This window comes from Rhinopithecus bieti, unplaced genomic scaffold (assembly GCF_001698545.2).
Source record: "Rhinopithecus bieti isolate Rb0 unplaced genomic scaffold, ASM169854v2 scaffold_3040, whole genome shotgun sequence".
Taxonomy (NCBI): domain Eukaryota; kingdom Metazoa; phylum Chordata; class Mammalia; order Primates; family Cercopithecidae; genus Rhinopithecus; species Rhinopithecus bieti.
In genome coordinates this window covers 9529146-9544877 of record NW_016804657.1, presented here as the reverse complement: position 1 = coordinate 9544877, position 15732 = coordinate 9529146, and the positions used below count along the sequence as shown (strand labels likewise).

The 15732-nt window shown below is 39.0% G+C and overlaps 1 protein-coding gene across 5 annotated transcripts in view; it reads left to right on the top strand.

Moving 5' to 3' along the window:
* WARS2 (tryptophanyl tRNA synthetase 2, mitochondrial) overlaps window positions 1-15384 on the top strand; it is a 119064-nt gene extending 103680 nt beyond the window's left edge. For 4 of the 5 annotated variants that reach the window (XM_017869840.1, XM_017869838.1, XM_017869837.1 and 1 more), the window contains 4 exons: window positions 416-496; window positions 3725-3810; window positions 12399-12517; window positions 13255-15384. In XM_017869840.1, coding sequence (XP_017725329.1) covers window positions 416-496; window positions 3725-3810; window positions 12399-12517; window positions 13255-13703 — 735 coding nt within the window. In that variant the 3' untranslated portion in view covers window positions 13704-15384. Of the gene's footprint in view, window positions 1-415; window positions 497-3724; window positions 3811-12398; window positions 12518-13225 lie in introns of all 5 variants that reach the window. The other variant, XM_017869841.1, reaches the window with a different exon arrangement.
* The last annotated feature ends 348 nt before the right edge of the window (window positions 15385-15732 follow it).

The following is a 15732-nucleotide window of genomic DNA, read 5'->3' as shown; positions in this document are numbered from 1 at the left end:
GTATTGGGGTGGGAGTTACCCGATTTTCCAGGTGTTGTGTGTCTCAGTTCCCCTGGCTAGGAAAACGGATTCCCTTCCCCCTTGCGCTTCCAGGTGAGGCGATGCCTCGCCCTGCTTCAGCTCTCGCTGGTCAGGCTGCAGCAGCTGACCAGCACCGATTGTCCGGCACTCCCTAGTGAGATGACCCCAGTACCTCAGTTGAAAATGCAGAAATCACCGGTCTTCTGTGTCGCTCGCGCTGGGAGTTGGAGACTGGAGCTGTTCCTATTTGGCCATCTTGCTCCGCCCCCCACCTTTTCTTATAATAACCTTGATTTGGGGTATTTTCAGACATTTAGGGTAATACTTAATATTTAGTTCTTATATGCAAGAAAACACTGGCCACCTTTACTAATGTCCTATTTTAATTTTTTAGGTGTCTGAACACACACAGTTAAGTTGGATCCTTTCCTGCATGGTCAGACTACCTCGATTACAACATTTACATCAGTGGAAGGTAAATGCCAGTAATCTAATTAATAAACAGACAATGAGCTATTTTTTCCTTCCTGTTTATTTTTATGTTAGGTTCTGGGAATCCTGAGTTTACTCTCCTCCCTGGTCTGCTACTCACTAATGGTTGGAACATCATCTTTAACCTCCCTGCTTCAAGGTATTGAAAGGAAAATAAAAGGATTTTCCAAGATTCCTCCTGACTTAAAAATGATGTTAATCGTTTTTATCTGTGTACAGTTGAATCAGCGTTACCTTTGGATAGACTTGGTATTGACTTTGAACAACCACGTAGTTAATAAATAATCACAGATTCTTGATTACTGGACCCTGAAGTTGCCTCCCATTTCCACTGGAATTAACTGGCAGTAAGGAAAGAATGTTTTTATTGTGGAGAGAAGAGACAACATATTATATTTAACAGTTAAACAAGTTAAGTCCAGGCAACAGTTCAAACCCACAGAATAATTAGGGCTATACTTTTTCTAAGACGTTCAACCAAGAAAGATAAATTGAATAATTCATAGTACTTTACTTCCATTTATTTTTGCAATTGGATAACCCCAGGGTAGGTAGCCTCCAACTACGTCAACACTAATTTCAATTTCAAGCTTCTTTTGAGCATATTTTTCAGGGCTATTGGTTTCCTCAAAAGCTGGTCTTTAGAAGCCTTCACACATGCTACAGAAAGAAAAAGACAAAGCTTTAAAGTGACAGTTCCTAAATGCTATCGTCTGAATGTGTCCCCCCAAAATTTATATGTTGAAACCTAACTCCCAAGATGATGGTATTAGGAGATAGGGCCTTAGTAAGGTGATTAAATCATGAGGGTGGTGCCCCCATGAGTGAGATTAGTGCTCTTGTTAAAGAGGCACTAGAGAGACCGCTTGCTCCTGCCATGATCTGTGGACAGAGCTAGAAGTCACTGTCCATGAACAAGGTTCCTCACCAGACAGTGACTTTGCCTTAATCTTGGACTTCCCAGCCTCCAGAACTATGTGAAGTAAATTTCTGTTGTTTATAAGCCACCTAGTTGGGTATTTTGTTATAATAGCCTGAGAGTGGACTAAGACACTTAATACAAAAGACGGAACTGGTAATGCTGCCACATTATTATTTGCCACAAATTAGAAACAAAGTTTCATAATGTTATCTGCCATATTTTGGTTTTAGGCAATACTTTCCCCATAATATTCTGCCATTAAGTGTAATGTTGAAATCCTTTTTATAGGAACTGAATACTAATCTAGCAGGAACTATTCCCACTTTAAAACAGCATCTAAAGATCTCCTGATAGCACATTACTAGTGCATGTACTGATATTCTAGAAAAACCTTTCCATTAGTATATAATTGCTTGTTTGTAGGAAAAACATGAATTTCAAATCCCAGTCTTATCCTCAGGTGTGTCACTGTCTTCTCTGGGCATTCCTTCATTAATACTAATTAAATACTAGTGATATCTTCTGTGAGTCTTACGTCATACTAGGTGCTAGAGATAATAGCAGTTAATAAGAAGTAGCCCCCTTCATGAGGCTTATAATCTGTTTGGAAAGAGACAATTAAATAAATAATAAGAAAGTGTAAGAAGCGCTCTGAGGGCAGGATTCCAGTGCCATGGAGGATCTAATAAGGGCATCTAGCTTGGTTTCCACTGGGACAGCAAGAGGTAGAATAGTGGCACAGAAGGGTGGGGTGAGGGTTGCTGAGGTCAGGGTTATTTAGAGGATTAATCAGTAACATATATGTAAAACATCTGGAGCACATAATAGGCACTCAATAAATATTAATGCTCTCCACATTTTCCCTCTCCCTTGTAATTTCAAGGTCCATTACGCTAATATGAAAAGGCTATAAATTGAATGGGATGGCAACTTTTAAAAATTGGGTTCTTTTTCAATTTGCGCATTTCCAAATTAAACTTTCATTATCTTTACCTGGTGATAATTGTGAACTAGCCTTTATCATGAACTTTGTAATTAGGGGATGTAGTGAAGACATTGTATGTTCAAACATTCAAATTTCCTTTGAATGGCCTAGAGCATTGGTTGCTATAAGCCAGAAACCACTTGAAGTATACTCAGAAAAGTTTGTAACTAAATTATGAAACACCAAAATTAAGATGACTAAGGAGAGAAGCTGTTGTATTTTCAGATTGAGCCTTAAAAAGTGTGTCTGCACCTTGGTAGGGCTACCCCAAATTTGTAAGCTCATGAGCTTGGTCCCTGGAATAAAACAAGTTTATAAATTCAGTTGCCCAGTTCATTTGGAAATAATCAGACTTGAGGGAAATGATTCACATTAACTAAATGGGTAAGATTTGTCTACATACCAAAGCATCCATTTATTTTACAAGAGATGCTATATCTTAGGCCTTGAAACTACACAGAATATTCCCATCTGATAAATAGCTCTACTCAGAGAACCAAATGACATGTCAGCAATGTGCAGCCGCAGCAAAGGAGTTACCATCATTAGGATCCTGTTTACTGAGTACACAGTAGTAGTTTATAGTCGACATCTATTGCTACCCAGTTATTAAATGTTTCTAATATCATCTCAGGTGTTTCCATCAACTTCCCCATTAAGGAACTGTTTTGGTCTATACAACCTGTACTGTTCATTGGGTCACTTGACCCTCACTGCTTCAGCATGCTTAATCACCTAAGGATCAAGACAGGTGATTAGGATTGGTTAGATGAAAATTTCTCTCACTTAGTTTTATTTTAAATGCCATGATTTTTTGTTTTTTGTTATTTAAATGTGATTGTAGGGGAACATTCCAGTTTTCTCAGTAGCGTGCTGTGAGACTTTTTGGGAAGTTTCCACATACAAACAATAGGGCTTTTGATATTAACTCAAGTTAATTTGTAGAGATTTAATGTCATGATAATTTGTGACCTTGTCTGTGAAATCTGGAATTTATCCGATTTGGAACCAATAAATGCCTGTATCCTTACTTTAATAAAATAAATAAGAAATAGTAGCAGGCCAGGATCCTTTAAAGGGGCAGTGGTGAAATGCACTCTCCTTATTCCTGCCTCAGCCTGGAGTGTGAAGACAAGTGAGCCAGAAGATGGCTAGAGCTGCTAAAAAGAAACCCACATATAATGTTATTACAGGTGGCTACAGATCACAATTTGCTTGTGTTAAAATTTTCTTAATTTGGCAGTATAATTAGGTTCAAGTCAGATTTCAGATTTCTAACCCTCCTCTCTTTTCACCTCTCACAGGCAAAGACTACCAAGCAGAAGCATGATGGCACAGGGGGCCTGCTCACATACCCAGTACTTCAGGCAGCCGACATTCTGTTGTACAAGTAAGAAGAGAGTTCACCCTGGTCTTGTATATACTCATGGTGACAAGAGAGTGTTTTAACCTATTGAATACAGACTTGGTTCATGGGCAGGGGGAAGTGCAGAAAGGGTCAGACATCTGAATCAGTTTATATCTATTCCCCAGAAATAGGTACTACATTATAGAAGTATGTTTCTGTGAGAAACTAATAATATTAAGAGCTAACATTTAAATAGCACTTACAACGTGTTGGAAACCATTATAAGTGCTTTACATACATCAACCCTTACAACAACCTTCTAAAATTTGCACTCTTATTGTCCCAATTTTACAGATGGAGAAATTGAGGGACAGAGTGGTTAATAGCATGCCCAAAGTCATATAATTAGCAAAGCTTGGAGCCAGGATTTGAGTCCACAAAGTTTGGATACAGAGTCTGTGCTCATAACCAGTATGCCATATATATTTCCCCAGTGATGATTAAACTTCAAGCATTTTATTTTATTTTATTATTATTATTATTATTTTGAGACGGAGTCTGGCTCTGTCGCCCAGGCTGGAGTGCGGTGGCCGGATCTCAGCTCACTGCAAGCCCCGCTTCCCAGGTTTACGCCATTCTCCTGCCTCAGCCTCCCGAGTAGCTGGGACTACAGGCGCCTGCCTCGTCGCCCGGCTAGTTTTTTGTATTCTTTAGTAGAGACGGGGTTTCACCGTATTAGCCAGGGTGGTCTCGATCTCCTGACCTTGTGATCCGCCCGTCTCGGCCTCCCAAAGTGCTAGGATTACAGGCTTGAGCCACCACGCCCGGCCACTTCAAGCATTTTAAATGTTGATTTTTTATATATTCTAGACTCTAAAGCAATGCTGTCCAATGGAACTCTCTGCGTTTATGGAAATGTTCTATGTCTGTGCTAGATCCTGTAGCCAGTAGCCACATGTGTGGCTGTTGAGCACCTGAAGTGTTGCTAGTGCCACAGAGGAACTGAGCTTTACATTCTATTTAATTTTAATTAAATTTAAATAGCCACTGTATTAGACCTACAGGTTGAGAGCAAGTTTTTAAAATATGATATAGGGTACTTGTACTTTTCCTGGACCCATAATCCATCCAGTCAGCTACTGCTGCCACTTAACGTCCTAAAAAAATACACACCTGAGGATGCTGATCCCTGCACTTGCTGTGCTACTGGCCAGGGCTTCTGATTTCATCCCCCTCTCAATTCTTCCATGCTAACCCCTTATCAGCCTCCTTTGACCCCCATTTGGCCTTCTAGAGATAAAGCCTCCCAACTGGCATGCACTTAGGGCCATGCTACTGTGAAAGCTTCTGGGAAAAGAAGACACTTCACCAGTGTTTTTGCATCCCTTACCCCTAAAGCTGTGAACTACAGTTCTTTGCATGGAAGTCTGATAACAGCATGAAGACGACTGTATCTGTGTACCTCGTGGCATGACTCCAGAGCCCTTGTGCAATTATGATGGAAACAGCCAAAAGGGCAGCTGCTTAGCTCTACAAACAGGGAATGTCCATGAGTACATGCAGCCTATCTTCAATTCTGATGAAAACTTGCAAGGATTATTTGTCTGTTTGTTGTATTAACTTGTATGCTGGACTCTTGATAGCATTTATTATTTGTAATTAGTAGCTTTTGACTTATTTAAAAGGCTAGAACAATATTCTCCAATAAGTAACAAATGAAAGTATAATGAAAGTCTTAATAATACATTTTCTAGAGAGGTAGGATATTTGCTTGAAAAGGTTCTGTGAAGAAACTTAATTTTCTCACCTGTAAAATGGGAATAATTATTAAGCACAGGATTATTAGAGGATTAAAATGAAATATAGGCCAGGCAGTACTGTGACTAGGAGCTGTTACTTGGTTATGACTAATGATGACTATGTCTTTGATGATTACAATGTTGTCTAATTTTGTTTCAAGACCTACTTCTTTATAGAACCAAAGGCTAGCCAGGCATGGTGTTGCATGCCTGAAGTTCCAACTACTTGGAAGGCTGAGGGGGGAGGATCACTTGAGCCCAGCCGGGGCAAAATAGTGAAACCTTGGCTCCAGAAACAAAAACAAAAAACAAAAGCTGAGAATTGTCAGCACTAGAATAAGAAAACACATGAGCATAGTAGGTTTCCTTAACAGTTGAAGAGCTGTAATGGGAGAGTTCTCTGAGCTTAGGGCTATGGAAAAGCGTAAACTTTAACAAGAATGACTGCACTCTTAATGATACCGTGAAGCGAAGGATGGAAAGGAACTTTAAGGAGCCTCTTCTTGAATTCCATTGCTTTACAAGTGCAGCGCAATGTGGTTTAACAACTTGCCTAAAGTTGTCTAGCCAGTTAGTTGACTTTGGAACATCTGGGCAAGACTATGGGTCTACAGCACTTTTTCTGCTAATGTACATTTTGTATTTGTCTCATGTTTCTTCTCAAGTTTAGAAGCTCCTAATTGCTCGATAATAAGTAGCAGAGTTAGGACTCAAACTCAGGTTTGATTTTTAGGCTATATCATTATTTTCCCTATAACAGAGATGAAGCACTTGAGGGTATTTTTATTTGTTCTTATTTTGCTTTGTTCCAGACATTTCTGGATTTTGAAAAAGATCATTGCCAGAATGTCTCTGAATATTTGTATTATAAATGTAGGTAGGTAGGATGGTAGATTGAAGGGTGGATAAAACATCTGTGTTTTTTTCCCTACCAGCAAATCTACATGTAACCTCTTCATAAAATTTTGATGCAAACCAAATATTAGTGTTTCCTTTTATCAAAATCATCATCAGAATGAGTGGCATGGTGGGTCAGAGAACAAACATAATAGAAAGGAATGGAAGAGGAGCCATTCAGATAAGTTTATAAAAGATTTATGTAAATGTTTTGGCAGAACTTGGTAAGGAACCCAGGAATGGACAGCTGAGACCATCTTTAACTTGAGAGTATGATAAGCACAAGAAATTTGAATACAGACAAAATATTCCAATGCTCAAAATAGCAAGTATTCATAGTTTTATTCTGCATCTGTATTATTTTCCAAATGCCTAATTTCAAATAGCTGGCTATATATTAAGTAAATATTTCTTTCTCCTCTTTCTCTCTGTATATGTCTCTCTCTCTTTCTCTCTCTCTCTCTCTGTGTATGTATATGTGTTTTTTATATATATGTGTGTATATATATGCATACACACACACACATGAAACCACACACATATAATTTTTATTAATAAACAACAAATAGTTGCTAAGTACCTACAATGTCACTGATCCGGGAAAAGGCACTATACATGGCCTTGAGGGAAAAGAAAGGAAGGACTTTACATGTGTTGAGCATTATTTGCCAGTCATCTACTAACTGCTACACACTCATTATCTGTTCAGTTCTCACAATAGGGCTATAAAATAAGTGGATGGTATTATCCCCACTTTACAGATGAGGAAATGAAGTTTCAGAGAGATTCCACTAAGTTCGTTAAGATAGAGATGAAAGTGAGTATCTGGGCAAATTAGATTATCTTTCTCAAGAATTTGAAAAATTTGGGAAGAGGATAAGAAGACTGGAAACTGGCTGGGCGCAGTGGCTCATGCCTGTAATCCCAGCACTTTGGGAGGCCCTGCCAGGCAGATCACCTGAGCGAAGGAGTTCCAGACCAGCCTGGCCAAAATGGTGAAACCTTGTCTCTATTTAAAAACAAAATATTAGCTGGGCATGGTGGTGTGTGCCTGTAGTCCCAGCTACTCGGGAGGCTGAGGCACAAGAATTGCTTGAACCCAGGAGGAGGAGGCCACAGTGAGCCACCACTGCACTCTAGCCTGGGTGACTCTAGCGAGTCTGACTGGAGCGAGACTCTAGCTCAAAAAAAAAAAAAAAAAAAAAAAAAGACTGCAAATGAACACAAAAATGATATAGAAAAATGAGACAACAGAGTCCTCAAGAAACTGCAGGCAGAAACCAAACCAAACCAAAACCCATAAAGTATAGAGAGCAAGATGATTGCTCGGAAACTTCAGGCTGGTAGAGTCAGAGAAGAGGTGTCATCATAATGTCTAATAATCAGGCTACTGCCATTGAGGACCACTGAAAATAAGCTTTTTGAGAGCTTATTATTATTATTATTTCTCTTTTTTTGAGACTGTCATAGAACAGCATTTGAGAGCTTTTTCTAAGAATGCTAGAGTTCCTGTAGCTGCTTTGGAGACTTCCAGTTCTTGAAGTGCTTCATTCTTTGTGAGGCCAGTCGAGCCTGGATTTTTCTGAGATTTAGGAACCTGCTGCTCATTTCTGCAGTCTGCTCATATGCATGTATTCACCCAATCTACCTAAGCAACAATTTTTTATCTTTCTCTTTCCACTTTACTTCTATTAGGCAAAGGCCTATACCAAACCAGAACCCTACTGAAAGGCAGTCTGAGAAATGTAGTTTCCAGGCTGCCAGCCCCTGAAAATCAAGAGGTAGCGTAGAAGGGAGAGAATGGTGCTGAGGTGTCAACAGATAATCCAGTGTGCTCTCCAAAGAGCAACAGGAAGCTATTTGTACATTTCAAGGATACAGCGAATTTGATATGACTCATACTTTTAAAAGAGAATTGATTAAAATACAAAGAATGAATTTTAGGAAGACAAGAATATCTGGGGCAATCTGTTTAGAGGCTATTTTGTAGTCTAATATGGGCCATGATGGTGACAGTGAAGATGAAGAAAAGTAGACAACTGTAAGAAACATTTAGGAGGTAAAATGGATAGGACTAGATGTGTATGAGAGGGAGGTGTCAGGGATGACCCAATGTTTCTGACTTACCCAACTGGATTGATAGCATTGCCATTCACTGAGGTAGGGGATGCTGAAGGAGGACTCGCCAGAAGAATTCAGAGCTTCCTTGGGTATTATCTCTCCTCCTGGAGGTCTTAAATCTTTAGAAAGTAAACCCTTCGTTATATATTTCACAGTACCCAGCACCAGGTCTTTCACATTGTGGGTCTTCACTAAGTAATTGCTGAATTAGAGAGTCATTATTGCATATCCAACAAGCAACTAGTGATGAGGAATGAATCCTTTATGACAAGAAAACACCACCAAACTCCTGTCCCAGCTGGGCTGGTCAAAGGCAACAGCACTGAAAAGTTACAAACACAGCCAAAAAAAGTAGAAAAAGAAATAATAAGACAACAAATCTCTGTTAGCAGATATATGTAGGCAATGATTATTCATCTGGACACTAATTCTGCCAGAAGGGTGGGGTGATCTTAAGTAATTATAGATGCAAAAAGGAACTAAGCAAAAGAAAAATGGTTTAGTCACCAAAGGAGGAGATCAGAGGCCTTATTATGTGACAGAAGTTATAAAATCAAAATTATGAAAGGCTTTTGTTTTATGTTGTGTCTAAGAAAGCACAGTCAGTAACTTAAAGGAAAATAGAAAAAAAAAGACACATTAATATGGATATCATTATGCAGGATATAAATTTTTAAAGAACAGCACTAAATTATTTGAAGTGAAAGGAAGACTGAGGGGAAAGGCTGAAAATATGAAGAGAGTAAGGCACATAAGTGAGTAGAATCAAAGACAAGATGAATTAATGTAAAGTGTAAACTCACTAGATGAGAAGTAAAGGCCAAGATAAATTATAGGAGGTGAAAGAAGCAGCAGGAGCACAGGGAGGGAAGGCGAGAAACAGGCTAAAATCAGATGAAAAAGCCAAGTGGAGCAATAGGGGCAGGTGAAAAAGATTAAAATTGTTTAAATCCTTTTTTTAAAAAAAAGCCACCCCCCCACCCCACAGAATTGTTAGAAAAGAGGCAAGGAACCGACATCAGGCAAAAATGCATGCAGAGTCATTATGAAAACTAAATGTGTTTTCTGTTTAGTTTGGTTGCTTTGTGAATCTGGAACCATTTTGACATGTGGAAATATTCATTTTGATGTGCTTTAAGTGTATTGATTATGGTAATTGTTTTTTCTGTGTTAGTTGCAGTCCATTGCGATTTCTTATGGGCTACTGGAATTGTTTTTTAACCTGCTCTGTTGGCTAATTTGGCTTGGGGGTGTCCAGGTGACCTCTGCATGTCAGCCTAACTACAATTACAAGACAGATGTAGCAAAGTCCACTCAAAGAAGAGAAAGTTACAAAGGTGGGGTGTCTGCATGTACATCCCAGAAAGGAGTATCATGTAGGACTATGAGTGCTTACGAAAACATAAAAGGAATATTTTGTTTTGCTACTCACTGATCCAGTGGCTTTCTACTCCAGGCTGTATGGAAGACAGCAATGACTATGGCCCTAACAGTTATTCTGTAGAATTTCCCACTTTCACTTTTTTTTTTTTATTTAACTTTTTATTTATTTATTTATTTTTTGAGACAGAGTTTCACGCTTGTTGCCCAGGCTGGAGTGCAATGGTACAATCTCGGCTCACTGCAACCTCCGCCTCCCGGATTCAAGCGATTTTCCTGCCTCAGCCTCCCAAGTAGCTGGGATTACAGGCATGCACCACCACCCCCGGCTAATTACGTGTTTTTAACAGAGACAGGGTTTCACCATGTTGGTCAGGCTGGTCTCGAACTCCCGACCTCAGGTGACTTTCCCACCTCGGCCTCCCAAAGTGCTGGGATTACAAGCACGGGCCACTGTACCCGGTCAACATTGACTTACTGGCCTTAGAAGAAGAGAAACCCTTTCTGGGTCTGCTGTCATGGTCCTTACATTTTGTCTTTCCATTGATTGTTCTGTTCTTGTTTTCCTTAAATTAAAAGAACTCTCAGAATTCCTGTAACATGCGATTTATATTTTGGGATTACCTGATCAAATATGTGAACTGTCAGTTTCAAGTAACGCTTCTACGCATATCAGGATCACTGCCCAGGTCTGTGACTATCTCTGGGATTATGCATTCTTATTTGTGGTATGTCAGCTCTGAAAAAGGAAAATGATCCGATGTGAAAAAAGTCAGTGTACCCCTCATCAGGGTTCTTTTTTTTTTTTTGAGACGAAGTCTCACTCTGTCCACCAGGCTGGAGTGCAGTGGCGCAATCTCGGCTCACTGCAAGCGCTCCGCCTCCTGGGTTCACGCCATTCTCCTGCCTCAGCCTCCCTAGTAGCTGGGATTACAGGCGCCCGCCACCGCGCCCAGCTAATTTTTTGTATACTTAGTAGAGACGGGGTTTCACCGTGGTCTCGATCTCCTGACCTTGTGATCCGCCCTCCTCGGCCTCCCAAAGTGCTGGGATTACAGGCGTGAGCCACCGCGCCCGGCTCAGGGTTCTTTATAGTATCTTTATTTTACCATTTTGTCCTTCATCATGTCAGATATTAATGAATGTATATATAGAGATGTATATATATTATATCAATAGCAACCATTTATAGAGCTAATTACTATCAAGTAGTATACTTGTAATCCATGAAAGAGCCATATGAGGTAAGCTCCATCATGACCCTCACTTTACAGAGGAAATGAAGGCTTAGAAAGGGTAAGAAACTTGCCTATGATGTCTCGCTACTTTTTTCACAGAAGCAATATTGTTTCTTTGATTAAAAAAACCTCAGAGCACTGTATTACTTGTATTATCAAGTCTAAACTCCCAGCCAAACATTACATATATAAAATTGCCTGTTTTTTATCCCTCCATAAGACTTCAGTATAAAATTTTCCTCAAGAAGACTTCTCTATAATAGTTCATTCTTCCCTTATTTGATGTACTATGTCATGATCTGACACTGCAAACTTTACATATGGGATTAAAGTCATGATAAAGTCATTCCCTATATTCTGATATTTTTGGTTTCACATCTTCATTTCTTAGTAAAATGAAATATTACAGATAAAATTCAAGTCTCCTTTGTTCTTTTCTTCAGATCTATTTCCTTCCCACCTTCTCTAGAAGCAGCTACAATTACAAATTTGGGGAGGAGCTTCCAGTATGTTTTTATGCTTATTACTACAGATATATTTCCATATGCACTTGTAAAATTTACATAAATGTCAATGTACTTCATGTTTTCTCCAACTTGCTTTTTGATAGCCATCTACACTGTACTTGTAGATTTTAAGTTCTCTGCAACATATTAATTGTCCTGTGATTGCAGTGTACTTGAAAATGAAGCTTACTGCAAAAGAATATTGAATTACTCCCTATGTGACAGGGAGGAAAAACTCTTGCCTGAAGAACTTTCTGCCGCCTTTGATTTGAAGAGTGGGGTGGGGTGTCTTTCAAGTGTGAGCTGCAGTTCTGAGGTAAAAAGCATCTGGTCAGGCCTGGGATAATATGTGCTGACTGGGTGAGGGAATGAGGAGTAGTTTTAAAACACAATTGTGCCTAGAGCATATGCTATTTAAAATCCCGTTCCTCCCTCCCAGCAAGATCCTGTTATTCTGGTGTTGATGGCTATATTCCTCTGCTATGGAAAAAACACAACTAGAGAAACATCTTTTTGGCTTTTGTCTGATCCACAGATAAAGACTTAGGTCTAAACATTCCCTCTATAGTTGGTGAACATTTGTTGAACACCAACAGTGAAATATTCACAGGAAATGCAGCTGCTTGCAATATCATTTCTGTCTCTAAGAAAGAGCCTTGCTGTGTTTTTCTGTCTGTCTTTTATTAAAGGTCCACACACGTTCCTGTTGGGGAGGATCAAGTCCAGCACATGGAACTAGTTCAGGACCTAGCAGAAGGTTTCAACAAGAAGTACGGGGAGTTCTTTCCAGTGCCCAAGTCCATTCTAAGTAAGTAACAAACTTATAATTGTTACATCAAGGTATATTCTAAAGAGAGGATTGGACAATAGACAGGCTTGGAACTTTCTTGGGACTAACCTCAGCTTTCTTGTAGACAGGATTCAGGATCTGTAACTAGAGTCCTCATTGTTTTCTCTAGTGTAGGACTAGTAAGTAGACCACATTGGATTACTGAAAAAGATGTTGGGTTATTGGAAAGGATAACTAAAAATATTTTAAAAGTATGGAAGAGACAAAAAATTTAAAATAATAATATTTATAAAGTAGTACATAATTTACAAAGTATAAACAGATGCTTCTTGACTTATAATTGGGTTACATCCTGATAAAGCCATTGTAAGTTGAAAACACTGTTAATCAAAAATGCATTTAACCCACCTAACCTACTGAACATCACAGCTTAGCCTAGCCACCTTCAGCGTGCTCAAAACACTTACATTAGTCTATAATTGGGCAGAATCATCTAACACAAAGCGTATTTTACAACAAAGTATTGAATATCTCATGTAATTTATTGAATACTATACTGAAAGTGAAAAACAAAATGGTTGTGTGGGTATTTCAAGTACAGTTTCTACTGAATGGATATCACTTTTATACCACTGTAAAGTTGAAAAACCATAATTCAAACCATTGCAAGGTGGGAACTGTCTGTATATACATCTTGGTGATTTGTTTGTTTTGTTTTTGTTTTGGGTATGTGTGTGTTGGTGTTTTTAACCTAGCATCCATGAAGAAGGTAAAATCCCTCCGTGATCCTTCTGCCAAAATGTCGAAATCAGACCCTGACAAACTGGCCACCGTCCGAATAACAGACAGCCCAGAGGAGATAGTGCAGAAATTCCGCAAGGCTGTGACGGACTTCACCTCGGAGGTCACCTATGACCCAGCTGGCCGCGCTGGCGTGTCCAACATGGTGGCAGTGCACGCCGCGGTGACCGGGCTCTCTGTGGAGGAAGTGGTGCGCCGCAGCGCGGGCATGGACACTGCTCACTATAAGCTGGCCGTGGCAGATGCTGTGATTGAGAAGTTTGCCCCAATTAAGCGTGAAATTGAAAAACTGAAGCTGGACAAGGACCATTTAGAAAAGGTTTTACAAATTGGATCAGCAAAAGCCAAAGAATTAGCATACCCTGTGTGCCAGGAGGTGAAGAAATTGGTGGGTTTTCTATAGGAAGTTTCAACGAATCACAGCAAGGCTTTTGTGCCTTGCACTCCATGCATTCTGATAAGGGCAGCTTTCCTCACAAGAAAAAGTTATAGTTTTGGGACATTTAATTTGGTATAGCTGATTATTGGCTTTATTTGATGAATATTGCTTTGTAGCTTCGAAATACGACAGTGTTCTAAACCCCATCAACAAAATGCTGTGAACAACAACAAAAATAAAGAAAGAAAGAAGGCATAGCTGTCTGAATCCCCAATTATTGAGGCACACTCCTTGGCCTACACAAATGTGATTGAGGTAAGGAGTAATTTGGGAAATAGAGTGTCATTTGTGCTTCTTTCTGGAGTGCTTAGTGTAACAGATGCACACTTTATGTACTTCAACCCTTTTACAAAGCAATATATAGAGGTCTTAGATGTTTAATCCTTGAGATGCCATTTGATCAGATGCTAATTTGTATTCAGATCTCATAAAAACAAGTCCATTCTTATAGTTTGTTTGTCACTGAGATGGTGTCTGATTTAATATATTTAAGTTGATTAACTTGTTTTCCAAGAGATGACACCAACTGTTCCAGCAATAATTTGTTTTTTAATTCAGAGATATGGGATATGATCTTCTAAGGAGGTTGCATTATTTTGACTTGATTTACTTATTGTACAAGAGCCCAAGTCCCTGAATTATATTCTTAATAAGTACTTTCTTGCATTCATTTCAGTTTAGTCTCACCAGCCCCCTATGAATTAGGAGAATTATTGTCATTTTACACATGAGGAAAGTGAGGCTGAGAGAATCCAATTAGCTTGTACGATATCACTCCATAAGAGAAGCGAATCTGAGAGTAAAACCCTTACCCCTTATTCTTAAGAATAGTGCTTGTTTCATCAGTACCAAAACAAAAATGCTGAAAGGTAGCATTTTTTAGACTCTAAACATTCTGATTTTGAAGGTGGGTATTGGAACGACTGATGATGTTTATATCATCAATTCAGCCAATAGATGCGAACTTAAAATCTGGGTTCAGACAACCGTGGTCACATTTCCCCACCACAATCCCCATGTACCAAGTTCTCTCCTCTATGCTTATTGCAGAAACACTTTGAAATAGGTTCTGCCAGTCTACAACAGCAGTGAAGACTGACAAATCAGATATTCCCAATGACTGGCAGCTTCTCATCTTGCCTCTACCTCAGTTAAGTAATGTCACCCTAAAACCTAGCTTTTCTGCACTTCTATTTCTGACACCTGAAAATGAAAATGATAATCCTGACTTATACACCAAGACCTGTTAGCAAGATCAGTTTTGTAACAGAAATTGCTTATAAGTTTTTTGTCAGTAAGGACCATGATCACCATTTGTACATACATAACTAGGTTGTTGAGCAAAGCATTTTTGCTAATGTTTCTTAAGGAAGTAGAGTGGTCCTCGTGCCAGAACACATGTAAATCCACAAAACACCACATCTCAGAATCCGAATTAAAAGATCCTTTTTAGGATTCTTGGAGCTAGCCTGGATCATGGGAAAAGGAAACATTTTGCCTTTTGTATCTTATATTGGAATGGGATGTCTATAAATCCTAGAACCTCTTTGAGCATATTTCTTACTAGTCTCTTTTTTTCCCCTTTAAAGGAAACTTTGAAAGGATTATGAATACTGGAAAATGACAAAATTAAAGGTAGATCTATTTGCCTTTTGTATCTTATATTGGAATGGGATGTCTATAAATCCTAGAACCTCTTTGAGCTATTTCTTACAGGCCTCTTTTTTCCCCTTTAAAGGAAACTTTGAAAGGATTATGAATACTGGAAAATGACAAAACTAAAGGTAGATCTATCAAGCCAATTCTCTGTTTATCTGTTTGTGTGGTTTTTACCCCCTTGCAATATCTTTCCTCCAAAAAACTAAGGCACTATGGAAAGAATCTCAGAGGAGAAAAACAAATAACTTGTGATAACTTCCAGGGACCAAAGTCTATGCATTGGTGAGGGTGGACTTGTTTGCAACATGTTTTTTTTTTTTTTTTTTTTTTTTTT